The sequence below is a fragment of the Cydia fagiglandana genome, chromosome 22 (assembly GCF_963556715.1).
Source record: "Cydia fagiglandana chromosome 22, ilCydFagi1.1, whole genome shotgun sequence".
Classification (NCBI taxonomy): Eukaryota; Metazoa; Arthropoda; class Insecta; order Lepidoptera; family Tortricidae; genus Cydia; species Cydia fagiglandana.
In genome coordinates this window covers 7,245,530-7,269,967 of record NC_085953.1, presented here as the reverse complement: position 1 = coordinate 7,269,967, position 24,438 = coordinate 7,245,530, and the positions used below count along the sequence as shown (strand labels likewise).

At 37.2% G+C, this 24,438-nt stretch overlaps 2 protein-coding genes across 3 annotated transcripts in view; one reads left to right on the top strand and one right to left on the bottom strand.

Moving 5' to 3' along the window:
- Positions 1 to 24,438, top strand: part of LOC134675665 (dual specificity tyrosine-phosphorylation-regulated kinase 2) — a 267,559-nt gene that overhangs the window by 25,753 nt on the left and 217,368 nt on the right. The window lies entirely within an intron of this gene.
- On the bottom strand, positions 15,605 to 23,733 carry LOC134675528 (uncharacterized). Of its 2 annotated transcripts, XM_063533793.1 has the most exons (3): positions 22,203 to 23,733; positions 20,697 to 21,947; positions 15,605 to 20,616 (listed from the first exon to the last, which is right to left on the bottom strand). In XM_063533793.1, exon 3 carries the CDS (start codon positions 20,557 to 20,559, stop codon positions 16,444 to 16,446), a length of 4,116 nt encoding a protein of 1,371 aa, XP_063389863.1. In that variant the 5' UTR covers positions 20,560 to 20,616; positions 20,697 to 21,947; positions 22,203 to 23,733; the 3' UTR covers positions 15,605 to 16,443. The 2 variants fall into 2 exon arrangements, with proteins under 2 accessions (XP_063389863.1, XP_063389862.1); XM_063533792.1 differs by having other exon boundaries at positions 15,605 to 21,947.

Genomic DNA, 24,438 nt, shown 5'->3' with positions numbered 1-24,438 from the left:
TAGCGTTTAGATGTTCTAATTTACTTAGATTGGCAAACCAGTTGGATTCTAAGCTACTGCCCACCTCGCGTTCATTACGTAATCGTAATTGATATTGGAATATTCATTTCCAATCAGAATAGCGTGTAATGGATAGACTGCATAACACATGTTGCAACAAAACATTTCTCTTCCTCTAGCACTTGACCTATATCATCGGGGATTGCATATTTCAGCTAAACAATTTTACACACATTTCGGCCTAATGCTTCGAGACGCTTGGCTTGCTAACCGGGCTAGCTATTTTAGGCTAGGGCTATTCTGAAATCGATACGCGAGTTACGGCATGAGGATGATCACACATTATGTATTTGACGCTCGCTACGCATGTTCAGGCAGAAAATTGAACGTAACCTTGCAATATTAGCCGTATAGTGGACAAAGGCAATATATTTTCCGTTAATAGCAAGCCTCTTGAATCAAGAGTCTTGATGACGTGGCTTGATAAATGAAACCTCAAAAAGGCAGATTTTTGAAATCGTATTTCAAATTTATCTGCATTTTTACTGTCTGCCATTTTATCATGCAAGTCGATTTTCTGGAACACTCTGAGAAGTATTTGGACATTCGCTCGGTGTAATTCCCTTGGCGTTTTCGGACGAACTAGCGCCGCCCCTGCCATGTCCAACCAATGTTACACAAACTTGCTCAAAGGAAAGTTCATTGGGCGCTCGTAGTAATTACACGCGCAGTTGCTTGCTTTGGCTGGCGCGAATAAATTACAATGTTAAGCGATGCTGATATCTCGTCGATCAACAAATTCAACAAATTGACATGCATTAACTTGCTCTAAGAGGTTTCGGTTGTTGTTTTTCTCACGAGGTATTTCCAATTCAGCTAAACATTTGATATTTACATTTACTTAAAACCTTATTATAAGTAATACTTTACATTTGCGGCATGTGTATTATATTAGTTGTATGCTAAAGCCTTTATAAGGGTATAAGAAATAATAACGTAAAGCCCAGGTATCTCAGTTGCACATAAATGTCAACGGCAATATTTTATGTTAGCGTGCATCATTATTTTAATACGACTCAACAACTCGAAACATTTGTACATATCCTAGCATCTCTGCACGGTTACATATTGCTTATTCTACGATAATTACAGCGTATCGTTTTAATAGCCTTACAAACAGTTCACTTTCGTAATTGCATTATGACTTTGTAATAATTGTAATCAATGCCTTCAGAACTAGTTTCAAAGAGTTTGCTTTCGATGTTTTATGCATCATTTCAAATCGGAATATCATATACAACGGAATGTTTTCTTTAACAGTAACGAATCATTACTTTTATTATATTTATGTTATTAATTTCAAATAAGTGCATGTAGTGTGGATATTTTTTTATTATTATTGGTTTTTTCTATTTATTAACTTTCACTTATCATCTTCTCGACTATGCTCTTCATGTCCTTCCTTTCAATCAAATTATTTATTTCCAGTCAGTATAGGTCCATACCTATATGTAGGTAGTTTGTTAGTAATTGCAGTTAGATTAATCTGTTCGCTTACAGTTAAAACCCCCAACATATTTAAACATCCTAACATCTCTTTGTTGTTCCGTCAATCATCTTATGATTAGTCCAGCAATGGTTGGATGTGGATCTATTTCACAAAGTTCACCGACTAACCCACAATTCGCTCGCAAAGCGAAAGTGCGGTCGTTTCCGGCACCAAACGAAATTGTTTTAAATTACCAGTAAAGTTCAACGTATACTAACCTGACTGGTCAGAGATTAATTATAGATTATAATTTAATTGGACATTAAAATAATATACCTATCGGTTAATTGACTTTAATAATATATTTTATCCGTGATCTTTCTGCCTTATACTTTATGTAAGAATTCTAAAATTAGTTATTATATTAAATACAAGCTATCTTTAAGTATCACTACCGTCTTTAGCTATTAGGGCTACAATAAGAATATGAACAGCTTTATTAACTCATATATTATTTTTATTGCTATTATAGACAGGTAGACACTTAAATTGTCATCAAAGTAACCGATTCTGATATAAATAGTAGATTAACGAGATCATTTCGTGAACGCGATTGACCTGGTTGGAATGAATTATTAGTCGAAACCGTTTTGTAATGATGAGAACTTAATTTAAGTTCAACCTTAATAACTTCGTTAACATAGAGAATTATATTACATAGACCGCATGAGAAAATCACTAAACTTTACATGTATATCGCTGTCTAGACATGTCGCGACCTTATATCGGTCAAAGGCTAAAGCGAGCTTTCAATGTTTATTGATGTGCTAATGTACAACCGAGTCAGCACTCGTTTTATTTTACATTAACATTTTTACTTAATTTGATATATATAATATGCTTAGGTTTTGTGTACAATGTAGACTGTGTTTCATTTAGACTTCTGCAATTTAGCATTCTGTTTTGAGCTCCTGATACGTCACTACATTGATTTTCATCGAGCAAGATTTTGTACATAATCATTTTCAAGACTCATTTGCATTGTTTATCTTTCCGGCCATTATTCAGACAATCGTTATCCGCGATACTCTCCAAGCCATAACAAGGGCCTAAATTCGGGGCTGTAATGTCTGTCATTGGCGACATTGCTATCTCACTGGGTCAACGCTATTGTGCGCGTTACGGGGACATGTCCGCGCTGATGACATGATGACATCTCACGATACTGGTCGGATAATGGATAGCTTGTGGAAAGATGCAAATAGCTAATGTTTATTTCTTTTGTTTCAGGTATGTTCCTGTGATTAATATTAAAAAGATATTATCGTGATCTGCTGTATTTAATAGCTGTCGCTTGCGTATCTACACCTACCTTACGAGCCGCCTACGTAAGTGCCACACATTTAAAGCATGTGCACACCGGGTGCGTAGACATGCACGTGCGCATTGTAATATACAGTTCCTTATGAGAGACACACCGCTTGCATGACGTTTGCGTGCGCGGCTCCAACATTTTAGCACACGTGTACGTCTACACACACGCACGGTGTGGCCTGGCCTTTATGGACGCGATTTAAATCATCATCTCACTTATGAAAGGCGCCTACCTATGAGGATGTACTTAGTAAACGTTAAGTAAATTACTAGCAAACGTGATCGCATTTTTGTTTACTTCTCAGTATTTATCAATTATCATTAATATTGTGAAATGATTCTCCTGGCACCATTTTTACATGTCTGTTTGGCCCGATGGTTAACTGGTAGATAATGCCATTTGGCACTAAGTCCGCCATTTGTACATTAAATAAATAAATAAATATTATAGGACATTTTTACACAAATTGACTAAGCCCCACGGTAAGCTCAAGAAGGCTTGTGTTGTGGGTACTCAGACAACGATATAAATAATATGTATATAAATACTTAAATACATAGAAAACAACCATGACTCAGGAACAAATATCTGTATCATAATACAAATAAATGCCCTTACCAGGATTCGAACCCGGGACCATCGGCTTCATAGGCAGGGTCACTACCCCCTAGGCCAGACCGGTCGTCGACATTATTTTTATGTTTTGTGCAATAAAATTTAAATAAATAAATTATTTACACAATTACTTAAGAATATGATATAAAAGTTGTAGGTATAAAACATATATAATGCCGTCCTAGGTTACCTAAGTTTATTGCAAAATAACTGTAGGATCGCAGTTTTTTTTCTGCAGGCTTCAATAATAAGAGAATTTAACCCATTTTTTGAGACGACATTGTCTGACTTTGCGTTGAATGTCAAAAGTACATTACAGACGTTGCAACTTATTTAACAAAACATAAACCTGAAAATGTATTTCACCAAATCAGCTTAATACAAGCTTTAACATTTCACACTTCGCAGACACTTCGACAACATCAACAGACTGAATAAAGTTATTCAATTCCAAAGGCTTAGCTTCAACTTTTCCACGCTGTCGCGGTCTAGGCTGCATAAGAGCTGTATAAATAAGTTATACAGATAACCAATGATATTATCGGCGAGTGGGTGAAGTGGCAAGAATGTAGCTTTGGAATTTCCTATGTAGAAAATCTTGTATTATCTTTGTTTTATCTTTTATTGAGGACTATAAAACCGACATTGGCAGTCTACTTGGTTCTATGTACATATTTGTGTAAAATAGAAGATTCACCCAGAGATCATGTAAGCAAAATTTGCCATCTTGGCAAGACCCTTAAAAGTGTCCCATGATTTTTTCGTGAACCCAGAGCTAGAGTTTGTGCGAAAAGAGAAGAGTCGTAGAATGTATTGGTACCTCAAATTCTACGACTAGCGACCCGCTCCGGCTTCGCACGGGTTAACAAATTATACACCTAAACCTTCCTTAAGAATTACTCTATTGATAGGTCAAAACCGCATGAAAATCGGTTCTGTAGTTCTTGAGTTTATCACGAACGCGCTTTGTTTTATAAGGTGTAGTGATTCTGCCTACGCACAGACTCCAATATTAGGTGATTTTTTCGGTTTTGGCTGGCCTTATATTAGCTCGACTGTAAGTACCTATAGTTATTGATTTCTTTATCATTTTTTTTATTACGAATATTTGGTTTAATACGGAGTGATACCACATCCACATGAGTTCCGGCTTTAGATTAGGATAAGGGTCTATATTTCATACCAGTTTTGGCAAGGGTAAAGGGCGTAGCGTATACAATAGCTCCCCCTTGCCAATCCGTTCCATTGACTAGTGCCCGTGTCATAAATCTTAATTTTATAGCCTTTTATTACATAGGTCTGGTTTGATCAAAGAGATTGCTATTCAAACAGTTGCGACGTTGTCTGACGGGATGTTAGAAATCAATGGAGACATTGATTCTCGAAGTTATTTATTAGTTGACATAAAATCTTCCATACTTACCTTATTGTTTTCTGAATTGTTTATATATAATAGCTTCTCGCGACTGAGATGTCGTTGGACGATTTTTTCTAATGGCTCCTCTACGCGATGGGCCAACGCCGATCTCTCCAAGGGACGCAGCCATGCGGTAGAATGAGATAGCAATATCACTTGCTCCCTCTAACGCATAAATGCGTCCCTTGGAGTGGCCGGCGTTGGCCCATCGTGTAGAGGAGCCATAAGGAATTTAACAGTACAGTTCGATTTTGTGCCGAAACCTGCCGAAGCCGAAATTGAAGCTTCAGTCGGACAGTTAGTACAACAGCAACACTTAACTGTCCATCGGTGGACCTTACGCCTTCTGTAAAACACTTTTGTAGGTTTACGAAATGTCAGTTAACAGTGTAGGCGATGGTACTATAAGCACTGATAGTTTTATTATAGTATTTTTGTTGTTCATTGTGTCGTTTGTTCTGTTCTCCCCGACCATATAAATATCACAATATTCCATTGTTGGAGCTCGGATCGCCGCGTAAGTGTAAATCCTTGTCTGCCCACAAATCCTCCTTAAGCCATCCATAATAGCTCATTTCAAAAACCTCTTCACTCCATATTAATTCCATAGGACCTTAAGTTACCGACGTGACTGATTACACTGTAGATATCTAAAAGTTTACTTCTAAATAGTCGTATGGTAGTATGAGTTTTATAGTGGCTAAAGTCGTTTTAGAAATTACGATTCTCTTAGCATTGTCCCAATCCCAATCCGCATTGCTAACGAAGCGTATCTGATCCTGTTGTTATTACGAACGACCACTATGGATTTGCTTCAAGCCAACCAGTATAATTTCGAATGAAATTTACGTGAACGTGCGCGTTGTACTGTATGAATAATAATCAGAGACGTCACATCGTGTGCGTAGCATAACGAATGTGCATAGTGTGATAGCGTCTCTTCTCTTGGAAATTCATACATTACAACGCGCAAAATCGCACAATTTAGGTCTACACATAAACATAACATAGGAATGTGATCTTTATTATCAAGGTTCTGGTTTAGTATCAAGCTTCTCATTTATATTTTGACGAAGTGCTTTTGTTTTGTTTGTATAATTTTTTTTTCTCTCGTGTGGTAAAGATACTTCTCGAGTCGAAAATGCCGACCAAAGTCACTTGTATACTAGTTTTCTGAGGCGATGAGTGCAAGCGATAGGAACTCGAGGCTTGCATTATTTATAGGCCCTCCACACGCACTGACATTTGAAGACGATCCCGACCTCTACTCAAAATGCCGTCTAAGCATTACCCAAGATGAGGCGTAATGAGACAGATCAATGAGACTCTAGTATTGGTATTTACTATATTTGTATTGATGATTTTCATTGTACTGTCAATTTGCGCATGTGATGTTCATATGTATGAAATTATGAATTATTATAGGATTTATAGGCTATTGTATTATTATCCTTACACCAAATATAATAAGGTGCATTGGGGTAACTTCTAAAGTGGGATGATTATGAAAATACCAAATGTCTGTATGAAATTACTTTTTGTTACTAAGTCTCTATCTGTGCTTTGTTTTCTCAGTCATCAATAGAGAAAACCAAAGACTTTCCAGTTGTCACGGCCGCAAACCGCAAGTTTTCTAACAATATCAACATCTAGTAGCCAGTTTAATTCTATACTACTATTGTTTAATAGTATATATTGTAAAACACCGACTACCTTTTAAGACCAGAAATACTACAAAAAAAAGTCCTCGAGTTTGTTCAAAAGATGCTACTTTATGATAAGGTCAAGCGCGGCAAACTAAACGGTTCAGTTGAATCGTATAAAAAAGGTAATGAAGAACTATTCTTGTTTAACCAACCACCCATATCTGCATACATTATGAATCATGGTAACTATGATTTATTAGGTTAGCCTTTGCCTTAAATGTATTGTATAAATAGATGCGAAAAATCGTATTGGAAACATAGGTACGCTTAAAAGGTATTCTCTTAACGTATTTTTCGTTACTACATAGAATAAAAAAAATCTGATACTAAATCTTGAATTTTCAATATTCTACACTGAGAGAATAATCATTAGTTAAACTAAACTAGGAATTAAATAACAGTTCTGTAATGGGGGAAAACATGAAGTTTAGTAATAATTATAGACGTTTCACTATTTCTGTAAAGTTTAGGTATTTATTTCTACAAACAGCTCAGTAATCCTAAATCTAATTTCAACAAACAGATAATAGAAATTGCAAGAACTAAAAGAAATTGCAAAAGTCAATTTGTTCCTATTAGTTGACTCTCCTTGTCCCCGGATTAAGGTTATTTTTGTAATTCTAAGTTATCCTTTTCTCTCAGTGTATAGACAGGATAAAATGAAATAGTAAATAAATAGCTGATTTGCAAGACCGAAGTGCTCCCATAAGTGTTCCGTGAACAAAGTTTTGTACGGAACTCTAAAAACCGTGTGTCTGTTTAAAACTATTGATTTGATAACTAGCACCTGAAAAAAAAAACATTTTTCCAGCCAGTACGCTTTCGACGGATTTCTTATTTACCTTACATTCCCTTTATCCATGGAAATCAATACAGCATCTCAACTCAACATGATTTGGGATTTAAAAAGGCAAGATGAAAGCGCAATGCCTGAGCATAGACAGTACTTCATTATGCATCAGACAGTTCGGTTAACGTGCCAAACACAACAAGTTTACTACGCTGTAAAGATACTTAAAATAATTCTGACGCACCGCCGTCTCACTTCTGGAACTTCCGACCTCTATTTGATGACAGTTGTAACATTTTCCTCGGTTAATGTTTGTAAAACACCTTTATCGCTTGATTAATTTTATAAGAAATCTTTATTTTTTATTTATACTCAAAGGACAAGTATGAGCTATGTAAACTACTATTTGGAAAGAAGCTACGTATTGCATTTATGCATCTCGCGGGGTTTTAACTTTAAGAACTATTGCTGTTCTCTGTGCGGACAACGTAAAATTTCTACTGCGAAACGAAGTATATCTATCTAACTATGTAGACGAAATATGTAGTATACCTAACACCAATAAATAAGAAATCCTCAGATCACATGTTTGTCGCCCTTGGCTTATAGAATTACCTTTTGCTTTGGCATTTAAGTTGACGATGGAACATACACTGACGAAAGACTACGAATTTTCCGGCCATATTGACCCATGGCCGAAAATCGTCGTACGAGTACCACAATAAAGTAGCTACACAAAAGTAAAAGATAACCTATAAACCAAGAGCAGTAAAAGAGCGGGTCCGCATCTATAATTTATGGTATCTTCGAGGCCGATACGATCGGTAACATTTCTTACAAACGTGACCTTAGTAAGGTCAATAGCACGACTGATCGATGGCAGGACTAACCAGCAGGGTTCCGTGTATGGAACAAGATGGAACATGCAAGATGAGTAAAATTACGAATGATTTCGCAACTATACTCTGTATCTTTAGGTATTTCAATAAAAGTAAACAAATAATTTGTAAATTTTCGGGTAGTTATAACATTTATTGGTTAACCGACCAAATACAAAACCACCTGGATCTGTCACTGAACGACCTGACTTTATCTTACATTATTTGATCATGTAATGTTTTCATCTACCCTCAACTGGCTTAAGGAGCCATTTGAGAGTAGATTTTCTTTACTTTTATTTATTTTAAATACCTAAAGATACAGACTTGTAGTAATGATAATGGTTTCTTCAGGGCGTCCGCTAGCTGACGAGGTTACACGAACCGGGTGAGCGGGTTAAGGTTAACGAAAAATAGTACGGCGTGGACGCTTGCGGCGGATTTTACCTAGCGTTATTATCGGACGCCCTCAGAGTATACGTATTTGACACTCATGTCGACATAGCACAGTAGGTACAAGAGTGTCCAATGATTTTGGTCCTATTTTTAGGGTTCCGTACCTCAGAAGGAAAAAACGGAACCCTTATAGGATCACTTGTGCGTCTGTCTGTCTGTCTGTCACAGCCAATATTCTCCGCTCCTACTGGACCAATCAAGTTGAAATTTGGTACATACATGTAAGTTTGTGACCCACAGACGGACATACATGTACGTTACAACGTAAACAAATGAATTTTAAATATGGGGGCCACTTTTGGGGGTGGTAAATGAGAAAATTCAAAAATAAAGTTGTCAAACTATATCGTGGTACAGTTTAGAAGTAATACAAAAAAAAATAGGCAACATATGACCATCCCCCCCCCCTTATCTCCGAAACAACTGCGTCTAAAATTTTGAAAAAAAATACATAAAATAGGTCTTTACCTATAGATGACAGGACAACCTATTAGAAATATGTAGTCAAGCGTGAGTCGGACTAATTACTTAGTTTTTGATCCGACCCCTACGGGTTGTTTAAAGGCAATTCACTCGCGTTTCACATATAAAAAATACATTGTTATAAATTGAGTAATGTACGGAACCCTTGGAGCGCGAGTCCGATTCGCACTTGACCGGCTTTTCATCATTATACTATAGTTTGGGCTTAAATCTTTAATCTTAAACTTTATGTTTCTATATGTGTCCGATGAATGCAGTCTATACCTACTTAATACTTAGGTAGGTTAGGTTAGGTATATTTAGGTAGAACTAGATATCAGATGAACTTTTTGGCTCAAGTTAACCTGATATTTCAATGTATCTCTATTCTTTACATTTAACTCGAACTTCATGAAATAGAATATGTTTGAAGTCTATATTTCACGATATGTTTTGACTAGAAGGGTTTGTATAACTTTCGGGCGAAACGATGTTTCTTAGTTTGACGTCTCTTTTCAAATATAAAACCACACATTAAGTTTACTTACGTAACCTTTTTAAACCTCATTGAAAACGAAATCAACATCGTAATGCGACAATGGCGCTACATCAACAATACCACGTTATAAGTAAATGTGTTTCCGATTACAGAACCAGCTTTCAAAACGTGCTTAAGCGAAAGTGGTGACACTGGTGACATTGACAGAGTGGAGGTGAAATTCGCCTTTATGACCCTTAGGGTCATTTGGTATGCGGTCGACGCTAAAGCGTTTTTAAAATGCTGTTTCCGGTGACGGTTCGTAATAAAATATGTAGCTAATGTATTTGGGTAACTTAAATAACTGTAAGATATAAGTGTGACTCACATGGAAGTGTAGATTACTTAGTTAAAAGGATTTGAGTAGAGCAGCCGGACTACGCTAACTCTGCTCAGCATTTACAAAAACAAGCTTAGACTCCGTCTTGTCATTTTTCATTTCATATACGTAACGTCTCGTCCTACCAAATAATTTACTTTCTTTTTTAGCTTATCGTTAACTTATCGTTCGTGTACAAGTAGGTACATAACATAAGATTTTCCGTGTAGCTTTATCACGAGCTTGACGCTGACCTGAGACTGACATATTCGCTAGCGTATGCGTATAATAACTTACTTTCTATGCATCTCGCTCGTACCTACTGGCTTATTAGTGCAAGCGAGATGTACCTATAGAAAGTTACGCAGACGTTAGCGAATATGTTAGTGTCAAACTCGTTGTAGCACAGTATATGTAACATTACTTTCTGTGCATCTCACTTGCACTAATATGCCAGAGCGAGATGCATAGATAGTAAATTACGTAGACGTGAGAAAATGTGTCTATTTTGTTATTTAGTTCTTTAGGTGAATCCTAGAGGCGCTGTATAAAACTCCGATATAACTCTTGCTCTGTTTTTTAGTATACTTAGAAAGGGACAGCATCGTTTGGAGTGGAGTGAAGTTAGGTACATAAGACCGTAAAGAAACGTAAAACGTGACTCACGGCACGTTTATTCACTGAAAGTAAGTGAAAAATACTCTGCCAACTGATGGTAGAGCTACTGAAGTGTAAAACTTAGTAAAACTTAAAATTTCTCAACTCACAGAACCCATACAAGTTACCGAAGCAATTAATCTAAACGTCGAAATACACTTTCCCAAACGTAATTTATGAAGATGTAATTTATAATTTATACGGAGGCTAAACTAGTTTCCCCTCTGCGAATACATTACAATTTGATGCCAGTTCAATTTGGCGAACAATTAATTACCTTTTCGACGCCGGTTGAGACACAGACGAGGGAAACATCCTTACAAACGATTAGTAAACTTTCAGTATACGGCCAGGAATTTGATTTCTGTACCATTTTATAATTCTTAGGATTTGTTGTCAAGCGGACTCCAGGCTCCCATGAGCCGTGGCAAAAACCGGGAAAACGCGAGGAAGATGATGATGATAATGCCAACGGAAGTTATCACATGTAGCCATAATTTTAATCAGTTTACTTTATTTAGTATCAAATACCGTGACTACATTACAATTTGATGCCAGTTCAATTTGGCGAACAATTAATTACCTTTTCGACGCCGGTTGAGATACAGACGAGGGAAACATCCTTACAAACGATTAGTAAACTTTCAGTATACGGCCAGGAATTTGATTTCTATGCCATTTTGTAATTCTTGGGATTCGTTGTCAAGCGGACTCCAGGCTCCCATGAGCCGTGGCAAAAACCGGGAAAACGCGAGGAAGATGATGATGATAATGCCAACGGAAGTTATCACATGTAGCCATAATTTTAATCAGTCTACTTTAGTATCAAATACCGTGACGGCAAGAGATAAAGTAGTTTCTTGTGGTGAAAAGGCCGTTTTTACACGATTTTATTTTCCGCCAGCTTCATTAGAGATCAATTTGATATTGTGATACGGGTGATTGTTAATTAGTCTTGTGTAAGGCTAAATCAGTCGACTGATCTTCATTAGCGTAACAAAGATTGAATTAATTAATTGATTAAATATAGTTGACCTGTAGGACTGTAGGTACCTAATCGAAATCTGAACACAAGTACCTATTTAAAAACATGTTTTGCTGTATCAATTGACACTTTCTGAATTGCTTTTTAGGGTTCCGTACCCAAAGGGTAAAACGGGACCGTATTACTAAGACTTCGCTGTCCGTCCGTCCGTCCGTCACCAGGCTGTATCTCACGAACCGTGATAGCTAGACAGTTGAAATTTTCACAGATGATGTAATTCTGTTGCCGCTATAACAACAAATACTAAAAACAGAATAAAATAAAGATTTAAGTGGGGCTCCCATACAGCAAACGTGATTTTTGACCAAAGTTAAGCAACGTCGGGCGTGGTCAGTACTTGGATGGGTGACCGTTTTCTTTTTGCATTTTTTTCCGTTTTTTTTTTGCTTTATGGTACGGAACCCTTCGTGCGCAAGTCCGACTCGCACTTGCCCGGTTTTCTTTTTTATAAGTATTTTGTTTGTAAAACATATTATTATAGCAGCTTCGATATTCTGGCAACTGCATACTCACACCAAAATTGAACGCAGTGTACGCTTATTCCATTCCTTATTCGCTTAAGTAGGTATTTCATTTGTTAAAAGTCATGGCCTAACATATACCTACATAAAATATTACCTATACTTACTATATCTAGTATTATTGGCAATGGTTTTGGAATAGGCAATGACTAAAGTATTTTGCAGCACTCAAGGATTTTGTAATCATTAGCAAATAATACACTTAGGTGTCATTTTATTTTGTCGTGTTTCCTTATTTACATTTACTTGTAGGAAATTTGAAAATGACATTCTAGCGGAAGTCACTATAACCTTGGGTTTTTGATAAGTTTGTTCATACATATTAGTAATACTTGTCATTTAACGAGGAAAATTAACATATTACTTAAAATATTCATATGTATTATTCATATACCTATGTATTATGTAAGGGCTACAAATATAATGACCACCAAAAAATACTTTGGTACCCTAAATAAAAAAATCATGCTTACCAAAAAAAATTACTGAACACCAAAAAAATAAGGCCTAAAATTACAAATGTACCACCATTTTAATTACGACTGCACTTCAAATTGTATTCGAATACCAAATATATTGAATGATTACCAAAAATCATTTATGATCACCAAATCTTGAAGACCAAATAAATGCGATATTTTCACCTAAATAAACCACTATGATACCAAAAAATTTATACATATTACCAAATAAAGTAAAATGATGCCAAAATTACTAGCCCTCCCGCTCAACCCCCGTACCCCGCACCGCATAACTTAGGTAGGCATACTGAAATGCTACTAGAAAAGTATGTTAGGTTAGGTTTGTACTGCTATCAGTTAAGTGGGCTAGGTTAACACTGCGACCCTTACAGAAACGAATTGCTACTAGAAAAGTGGGTTAGGTTAGGTTTGAACTGCGACCCTTACAGAAAAGAAATGCTACTAGAAAAGTGGGTTAGGTTAGGTTTGAACTGCGACCCTTACAGAAACGAAATGCTACTAGAAAAGTGGGTTAGGTTAGGTTTGAACTGTGACCCTTACAGAAACGAAATGCTACTAGAAAAGTGGATTAGGTTAGGTTTGAACTCCGACCCACACAGAAACGAAATTCTACTAGAAAAGTGGGTTAGGTTAGGTTTGAACTGCGACCCTTCCAGATAAGAAATGCTACTAGAAAAGTGGGTTAGGTTAGGTTTGAACTGCGAACCTTACAGAAACGAAATGTTACTAGAAAAGTGGGTTAGGTTAGGTTTGAACTGCGAACCTTACAGAAACGAAATGTTACTAGAAAAGTGGGTTAGGTTAGGTTTGAACTGCAACCCATACAGAAACGAAATGCTACTAGAAAATTTTGCTTTGCTTTAATAGGATAGCAAGATTTAAAAATTTGGTTATAATTTTACATTAAAATGGAGTTCTAATTTTGGTGGTCATTTACTATTTTTGGGTTTACAATGATTATTTTGGTGTCATTTTATTTAATAGGATAGCACGATGTAAAAATTTGGTTATCAATTGACATTAAATTGGGGTTTGAAATTTGGTAATTATTTACTATTTTTGGGTTAATAATGATTAATTTGGTGTCATTTCCTTTAATAGGATAGTAAAATGTATTAAAATTGGTAATCATTTCACATTAAAATGGTGTTATAATTTTGGTGATCATTCATTATTTTAGGGTGGTAAAGTAGATTTTTTTGGTATTAAATTTTATTAAATCTGGTGATCAGTTAAATAGCAGCCTTATGTAAGTAACAATATTCAAAACAATTTTTTTCATATTTGAAACAGATACAGTCCAATGTCCAGAACAACGTTTAATACAGTCATGTTCCATTCAGTCCATACTTATCTAGAACGTCTCGTATAGATTCTAGTGCTATTGTTATTATACATTATAGTATATAGTGTGGAAAGATAAGTCGGGCCCTGGAGGAAAACTACTTTAAATCCTTAAGCTGGCTCATTTTACTTAATGGAGACATTCCTTTATTTTTAAAAAGAAACAAATCTGCATTCAATGTTTATTTCTTTATTTCTTCAATTTGGCTTGTCTAAAAAAATCTTGAGTACTAAATATTAGATTTTATGGATATTTTGTACGACAGACGAGTGTAAGACCTAATGTTTCTCGGAGAAATGTTATCATACATTAACTGTATCGACTAGTAGAATAAAATTGCGAGATTTTATTTTTTGTAATTTTTTGTCGATTCCAGTCCCGGACGAGGCAAGCGAGTTTAAAAAAATCTTTGAATGCAGTTTTGTTTCTTTTAAAAAATAAAGGATAGTCTCGTTTAAGTAAAATGAGCCAGCTTAAGGATTTAAGGTAGTTTCCCTCCAGGGCCCGACTTATCTATCCACACTGTATACCAACACCGTTTTGTCAAATAGTACCTTATGTATTTAGATGCGGGTGTCCTTTACTCATAGAAACAGGAAAACCTAATTAAAACCTAATTCTGCGTATCTAATTAATCTCCAATCAAATTGTAACACACTGTTTTTCTTACCCAGGCAATTAATGCCATTGTCAGGTATAATGACGTGGCGTGACTAAGAGACAAAGCCACCTAAAGCGATTAACTAAACAATGACTTAGACGGCTACTTAAACATTCATGTTGATTCGACACTTGATTCCTGTAATGTGTTGTTTTTGGGTTTTTGGGTTTGGGTGTTTGGGTTGGGTAACTGCCAACTATAATGTCATAAAGTCATAACCCCTTATCATAAAGGTATAGGCGCAATTATTTAATAATAATTTGTCTTTATCAGTTATATTGTCTTGTGTATTTGTAAGATAAAGGAATAAAACTTAAATTAACCTTTCGCTTTTGATCGGAGAGTTTTTAAGGCGATGTTCGAATGGCAACTGCAGCTGTATTACTGCTGCGGTCTTAACGCGAACACTGTCACTGTCCAAATCTTTTATCAAGCAAATTTCATTGATAAAATGAGTGACGAATTGATGGTGACGTTCGTATAGCAATTGCAGCTGTATTACTGCTGCGGTTTTAACGCGAACACTGTCACTGTCCAAATCCTTTATCAAGCAAATTTCATTGAAAATGAGTGACGGATCGATGGTGACGTTCGTATGGCAACTGCAGCTGTATTAATGCTGCGATCTTAACGCGAACACTGTCACTGTCCCAATCCTTTATCAAGCAAATTTCATTGATAAAATTATTGACGGATTGATGGTAACGTTCGTACTGCAATTACAGCTACATTACTGCTGCGGTCTTAACGCGAACACTGTCACTGTCCAAATCCTTTATCAGGCAAATATCATTGATAAAATGAGTGACGGATTGAACGACCAAATCGCTGTAATAAGCTCTGGGTGTCGCGGAGCTAATAGATTTAATATCAAATGTAATATTCATATACATATTTATAGCGACATAAGAACACACAATAATTATAGTATGATAGTAACCCGAGAAAGCAAGCTTGCCTATTAATTATTATCTTACTAGAGTCTCTACTACAACCATTGCATCATCTCTCTCTCTCTTACTGATAACCAGATACACACTCTGGTTACGGAGGACATGTACTTTCTCAGTCCTCCTCGGGTAACCTCTCTTGGTCTTGCCTGACACTCTGCCTCGGCCTGGCAAGACCCATACATACTATGAGCATGGTGGCGGGAACCTCTTGTTCCCTGACGGGCCTCCAACCATCCCCAAATAGCTCGCCTCTTCCTCCATAGACACACCATGCTCCTCTATAGGTTACCCTCTCTTACTCTCAGTCATGGCTTCGGGCCTTACGCTAAGCTTGACGCCAGCTGCCTGACAGCCCTATACATGATGCCTCTGGCCAGATACTTTAGGCCAGGAACTAAACTGTACATAAGTCTTATGAAAGCTTGCCATCTCAACATTACCGTCACACCAGCGATAATGACTATTAAAGGGGAAACTCACCAAGAGTAGTTGGCTCTGTACACTGCTCATACCATAAGCAGTCTGCACCTGTTTCCATCAGGTCTCCTTGCCTCTCCTATAGGTATTACCTTTTCTTTTCCTCACTTATTCTTCTCGCGCCGCCGTTACGACTCGATATTCAACTATTTCTTTTTCAGCTCAGTGTTACCAGGATGTAAAAAGCGAATGACAGTTACCTGTATTATTGGTCCGTATCGCGCATCATCGCGACACTCGCCACGGCAAAGAAAATGTTACAAGACGGTTAACAGGTGACGCGTCCATTCCGCTATCTTCTCTCTGGCTTTAATGGCAGCGTCTCTCTTCTCATTTCTACTAGGACTTTCGATTACTGAACCTTCAACAAAGTCTGTCGGAGTAGGGCAAGTTTCTTCTACAGGAGTCAGTGGATTTTCTTGTAATGATAATGATTCATCACTAGGAACGGTCTCTGGATTATTGTTATCAATTATCTGATCCGGAGGTATATCCGGGCTACTTGTGTCCGTTACAGGCACTTGAGGCATTTCATCAACATTACTGGAGTCTAAAGTATCTTCCACTCTTACTACTTTATTTTCTTCCTGATTGACCATTTCAGGCAGTTCTTTATTTGGTATACATGTTTCTTCAACATCGTCTGCTTCTAACGGGTACAAGTGGCCAAGAGATCGTGTGAATTCCGTATCATTAACTTTGACTCTAGCAACTCTTACAACACCATCTTGGCCCTTAATCAGAGAGACAATTTTTCCCACTTTCCAATTTGTCCTATTCTTGGAGTCATCTCTGATTTGAACTATATCTCCTATTTCAGGTACTTTTTTAGATTTAATTCTTGGTTGTTTGTGTGTGTGGAAGGATCTCTCTCTAAGACTTGGCAGATATTGGTTAATGAACATTCTTTTATATTCTTCAAGAATCATTTGACCTCTTCTCCAACTTTGCACTAGGTCAACCTTTGTATTTGTCAGTTGTTGATTTATTTGTAAATCTGTATTTAAATCTAAGCACTGTCCAAGGGTCAAGAAGTCGGCTGGCTTCAGTACTTCTTCTGGCTCTGCACCTACTGCAGTCAACGGTCTAGTGTTAAGCACCGATTCCACCTCTTTAAGGACCGTTGTCATCTGGTTCTCAGTCAACAGATGTTTGTCCAACGTGCGTTTCAAGCAGTGCTTAACTAAAGCTACTAGTCGTTCATAAAAGCCTCCCTGCCAAGGTGCCAGCTGAGCTATAAATTTCCATTTAATACCTTTATTCATACAGTACTCTGACGACAGGACTTCACTGGTCAGTTTGAATTGGAGTGCGTTATCAGAGATTATGGTGTCCGGTATGCCCCTAATAGCTGTGAATCTCCTAATGGCTAGTAAGCACTCCTTCGCTGATAAGTCTTTAACTAATTCTAGATGCAAAGCTCGTACTGCTAAACATGTTAATAGACATATCCACCTTTTTTCTTTTCCTTTATCTGTATCTACTAGGACAGGTCCTAGATAGTCTAAGCCGGTACAATGGAAAGGTGAGCTATAATTTACTCTTGCACTTGGTAGCTCCGGTGCTGGTGGTAACTGAAAAGGGCCTCCACCATACTTCACGCATTGTGGGCACCTTCTAATAACTTTCTGAACTTGAGCACGTCCCTGGGGTATCCAATATTTTTCTCTTATAATACTCAAGGTGTGGGGCACACCTACATGATAATTTTCTTCATGTGTCCTTTTAATAATCTGGGTTGCCAAAGAGGATTGTTTTGGGATCACTATTGGATACTTCTTATCATATGGCAAATTTGCTTTCCCAAAACGTCCTTTGCTCCTCAATACTCCATCTACGTCGCGGAATATTCCTAAATCTAACGACAGATTAGTTCTTTTTCCCATGACTTCGTTTGGAAGGTATTCTTTCTGAATCCTCTTAATGTTGTCTGTAGTGATATCATTTCCAGTTGTATTATCAATATTTGAAGGTTCCTCATTCAATTGCTCGGTGAGTTCTTGCTCTTCTGTTGTGAGGGCTAATTCTTCACTTTCATAACCCTTCGAAGTCATCTCTGGACCATCAACTATCTCTAGAGCCCTCCCAACCAAGCAAAGCTCTTTATTAGTTTGTGTGTCATTAGGCCAATGATTTTCATCTTTGGTAAGGAATTTTGGTCCATAAAACCATAACTCTTGTTTCTTTTGCCATAATTCTGGTCTAGTTGCTATATCTGCCGGGTTATTTTTTGTATCCACATATCGTAGCTCTATACCCAGGATATGGCTGGTTTGTTTTATTTCATTAACGCGCCTTGCTACAAATGGAGGCAGTAATTTGCTTGTCTTCATCCATGCCAAGACAACTTGGCTGTCAGACCATAGATACAACCTTGAAAGTTTTATATCTATATGATCATGTATATATTTCATTAACCTGCTACCAATCAAGAAGGATAACAACTCAAGTCTTGGGATTTTCAAATCATTTTTGTCTTCTATTGGTGTGATCCTCGTCTTAGACATCAGGAAAGTGACTGCTGTTTTGTCTTCGCCTATAAGTCTCAAATATACAATCGCTGCATATGAATTCATAGACGCATCTGTAAAACCATGTAGTTCATATCGTATGATCTTTCCTGTTTGTTCGCATGTATCTCCGACGTATCTTTGAACTTCTATGTCTTTTATAGCAGCTAGGTTTTTAACTATGTTTTCCCATAACGTCTGCATATCATCAGGCAGTGTATCTTCCCATTTCAGTTTTCTTTTGCAGAGTTCCTGGAATAATAACTTTCCAGGAAGTATTAAAGGTGATGCAAAACCACAGGGGTCATATAAACGTGCTAATACTTTGAGCACTCCTTTCTTCGTGATTCCTCTTGACTCAGTGATAAAAATTTCTGGATCTATATTGAGTTGTAGGGTGTCATTCTTTATATTCCATAATAAGCCGAGAATCTTCATCTTATCTGTCCGTTTTTCTCTCTGAGTTAAAGGAATTTGCTCAATAAAGTCTTTGTCATTAGACATCCAGTCTCTAATATTCATACCTAGTTCCTGGAATATGCGGTTTGTATCCTTGTACAGTTGTAGAGCTTCCTTGTTGGAACCAGCTGACGTTACCAAATTATCCACATAACATCTGTCTGCTATTTTTGATAGTAGGGAATTTTCTGTCTTTGAAATATGATGTCTGATCGTCGCTGTCAATAAAAAAGGACTGGATATAATTCCAAATGGGACACGACAAAAACGATACTGTACTATATTGTCTTCTGTTACTTCCTTCAAGGGATCTTTCACCCAAAGAAATCTGGTAACGTCTCTATCTTCTGTTTGAAGTCCCACTTGGAGGAAAGCTCGTTCCACATCAGCTGTTATGCCTATCTTTCCTGTTCTGAAATTGAAGATTAGTCCCGTAAGATCTTCCAACATAGATGGGCCACCATACAGACATTCATTAAGGCTTTTTTCATTCTTAATTTTTGATGACGCGTCATACACTATACGCCCTCTCTTTCCCTTTTGATTTACAATATGATGAGGCAAGAAATGAACTGGATGTGTCAGTTCGTGAAAAGGTGAAGGCTGGACTATCTCAATCACCTTAGCTTCTAACTGTTCTTTTAGGATTTCTTTATAGTTGTCGAGAGTTTCTTCATCAGAACGTTTTATTAAGCTTTTCAACCTTCCAAGCGCGAGTCCGTAATTTGTGGGCAATTCCGGAGGATATTGTATCCACGGCCACTTAACTTGATATCTTCCTTCTTGGTACTTGACATTTTCGTTAAAATGGTGAACTGCTTCTTCTTCCTTTGTCGTCTTCGGTGAGTCCGTGATGCCAATACTCTCAAGCGCCCATAAGAACTTAACATCAATATTACGGAGGGGAAGATCTGGCTCGGAGAAATATGGACAGTTAGAATCATGACAACTACAATATGTCACGACTGACAGCACCTCTTCATTTTTATTATTGAAAGCCCTGTCGAAGCCTCCAGTCAGCCAACCAAAATCTGAGTCGATCAGATATAAGTCTTCTTTTATTTTTATAAGGTCTTTTCTGAGGAACGAAAAATACATGTCGTTACCGATCAACAAGTCAACTCTTTGACCGACCGATTCATCATCCGCACTTATATCTATTTTAGGATGATTAATTTTGGCAACTGGGACGTGATCTGTTATATGTGGTACAATATTTACTTTTATTTTCTTCTCAATTTGTCTCTTTGTTAGAACAGTTACCTCCGCTGATGAACTTTTAATAGTGTAAGGTTTATTAGATCCAAATGTATAGACAATTAAATCAACTTCATTGTTCTTTTTGATTTCAAGGTCTTTTGCCAATTTGTTTGAGATATATGACCTCATACTCCCACAATCCATAAGTAATCTACATGTCAGGTGTTTGTTGTGCTGGCTTGCTATCTGTGTTACTGCAGTCTGTAAAAAATTGCACACACGGTTACATACATTAACTGATGTTTTTTCTATCATAGGAACAGGTTCTATATCTATTTTACCTTTCATAGTTTTCTGCGGGCACAAAGCTCTATTGTGTAATTTATTACAGTGATGACACTTCCTTTTACTGAAGCATTTAGAGGCTCTATGGCCATTCTTGAAACATAAGAAGCACCTTTGTTGCAGTCTACTTATCCTTTCTTTGATTGTTTTATATTCATTACAATCATCATTGTAATGTCCCGCTTTGCCACAGAAAATGCATGAAATTTTTGGACGTTTAGACTTAAATGTGTTAGTTCTGTCAAACAGCCTCTTGCGTTTTGCTGGTCTTTCTCTTGTAACTTTAAGTAGGGTTGATGTAGATCCTGACGTTGAAGCAGCTGTCGAAATAGATCCAGACGTTGAAGCAGCTGTTGATGTAGATCCGGACGTTGATGTTTGTAGCGTTTGTGGTGTTTGTATATTTATTCTTTCCATGGCCGTTATGACCTTATCTAGTGCTTTCTTTATGCTGTCTGTACTTTCTTCTTCCGAAATTAAAATTTTAACCTGATACAATACCGTTTCTGGAAACTTATCTAATATAATCCCTCGCAAATAGCTTGCTTCGGTGTTTTCTCCGTATGCAGATAATACCCGTAGGTGAGTATCTATGTTATTTAATATTTTTCGGCACTCAATAGTAGATTGGGCTCGTTCCAGATTTAATAAGGCTTTGTTGTGAGCATCTATTACGTTATTTTTCTTCCCAAACCTATTTTTAAGAATTAAAGTTGCGACCTCATAATTCTGGTTAGTCGTCTCCAAGCCTTCAATTGCTTGGAGTGCCGGACCCTCTAAAGAACCTACTAAATATGATAACTTCTCCACGTCCGCTATATTTTTATTCTCTACATTGGCCACGAATCTGTCCCAAAACGAGTTCCATTTCAAAATGTCGCCATTGAATTTGATCAAGTCTAATTTGGGTAGTTTAGTTTTATTTTGGGTGTTGTTCTCTTCGGAATAAATTTTGAGCACTATTTCCATCTTCGTTATAGCGTCCTCTGCTTGAATTTGTAGTTCGTCACATTCTTGATAAAATTCTTTCTGTGGGTTCGTCACGTGATTTATGTATTTGTCCAATTGGATTTGAAATTGAGTTAATTTACTCTTTAGATCGATCTTATTTACAACTAATTCTTGTTGTTGTACTCCTACTCCTGTTTCGACTTTGTTCAGTAAATCTACCGTTATTTTTACAGTTTCTTTCAGTCTTTCTACGCGGGAGCGCAACGCTGTAGAAAGAATTTCTTCCATCTTGCTACCTGTAATTTCCACTACGCTATACTTTTTGCGATATCGTAAATCATAAGAGTATTTTAAGAAACGCCGAAACATAACAAAGTCACGCAAAATTATGATTGCAATAATTATGATTCTACTCGAAAACAAATGGCGTATTTGTTTGTTTGCAAGCAATTACAATGGCGTACGCCGGTAAGGCTTAGTTGATTCTTTCATTGATTCGAACGGCATCTCTTACTACTTAATGTCTATTGATATAATTATCAAACTTTTACCTCAACAGTCGTATCCTCTTCAGCATTCACTTTCTTTTAAATTAATAACTTATAAAAACACAAATCTCACGCCATTATGCACTTGCTAAATATTTTCCAAACACGACAAGACAAGACAAACTTTTTATTCTTTTTCGCAACAACTTCAATACGCACAGTGGCATCTAGGTTTTTTGGCCACAGACGGAATTGTCATCGGACCAAAACCAACTTATTAAATAATTAACGTAGACGCAAAACATAATAATAATAAAACAAAAACACGCTAATAAAACCACAATATTGTTTAAATTCTTTATTAAGTATACACAGTATTCATAAAAAAATGTTAACTTATAAAAATCTTCGTTCAAATGAACAATCGAATAAAATCGATTCCCGAACGTAACAACTTAAAACATATCGCTGTCTCACTCTGACTACAGCGACGGCTATATTGTCGTCTCTCAACTTCTTAATCATGTTGAGTACATAAATCGAATGAATCGATGACGCACATAAATCGAATGAATCGATGACGCACATAAATCAATTAAATCGATAAAGACCGGAATAAATTTAAATGCGAAATAAATAAATAGAGGTTGAATGTTTATTTCAGGTATAAACAGTAAATTACTTTTAATGCCATAATATAATAACCATGCCAATATTCGGCTTCAGTAGTTGCACTGTTCATGCAACAAAATTCTGGACTCTAATTCCATATGCAATGGTTACCAATCTCATGCTCTCACAATACTCTACAGAGAGACTACCCAACCGAAAAAAAAATGTATTTATATACATTTCTGCTTGTCAATAAATATTTAATCATTAGAGCCTGTTCAGAAATAGAAGAGCTGCGGAATGCATTGGGCCCCATACACTCCACAACTCCTCCACCCCGCACAGACTTCAGTTCTTTTCTTTCATCTGCTTGTGATGGATTTCAATTCTTTAGCAACTCCACCAAATTATGTCGCGGAGCTAATAGATTTAATATCAAATGTAATATTCATATACATATTTATAGCGACATAAGAACACACAATAATTATAGTATGATAGTAACCCGAGAAAGCAAGCTTGCCTATTAATTATTATCTTACTAGAGTCTCTACTACAACCATTGCATCATCTCTCTCTCTCTTACTGATAACCAGATACACACTCTGGTTACGGAGGACATGTACTTTCTCAGTCCTCCTCGGGTAACCTCTCTTGGTCTTGCCTGACACTCTGCCTCGGCCTGGCAAGACCCATACATACTATGAGCATGGTGGCGGGAACCTCTTGTTCCCTGACGGGCCTCCAACCATCCCCAAATAGCTCGCCTCTTCCTCCATAGACACACCATGCTCCTCTATAGGTTACCCTCTCTTACTCTCAGTCATGGCTTCGGGCCTTACGCTAAGCTTGACGCCAGCTGCCTGACAGCCCTATACATGATGCCTCTGGCCAGATACTTTAGGCCAGGAACTAAACTGTACATAAGTCTTATGAAAGCTTGCCATCTCAACATTACCGTCACACCAGCGATAATGACTATTAAAGGGGAAACTCACCAAGAGTAGTTGGCTCTGTACACTGCTCATACCATAAGCAGTCTGCACCTGTTTCCATCAGGTCTCCTTGCCTCTCCTATAGGTATTACCTTTTCTTTTCCTCACTTATTCTTCTCGCGCCGCCGTTACGACTCGATATTCAACTATTTCTTTTTCAGCTCAGTGTTACCAGGATGTAAAAAGCGAATGACAGTTACCTGTATTATTGGTCCGTATCGCGCATCATCGCGACACTGGGGATTCATTTCAAGAAATCATAACATGAGGCGGTAGAATACGAGTAGCGGAGGAAGAGGTCTTGAATATATTCATCACATCCTCTCGAAATGTTATTCATGTTAATCATTATACGCTAGCCTATCTATACAATACGTTATCGCACAATACACAGGATACATCGTGTGGCATGCTAAGCAATCGCCACAGGCTTATTTGCTTACCGCGCACAAACACTCAGATCCCCGCATTGATCTAGACACGCGGCAGCGTGTCAAGCCAAGTTCAAGCAAAGGAACTGGTTAGCCAGCGCCGAGTGTAATATTACACGAACCACTTGGTGCCACTTTTGACCCTTCTATAACTCAAAACATCTTTGACGTAAACACATAAAACTACGTGTGTTTAATTATATCCATAAGGATATCTAGAAGCCCAAATTTCATGAAGCTAGCTCAAACGGTTATAAAGGT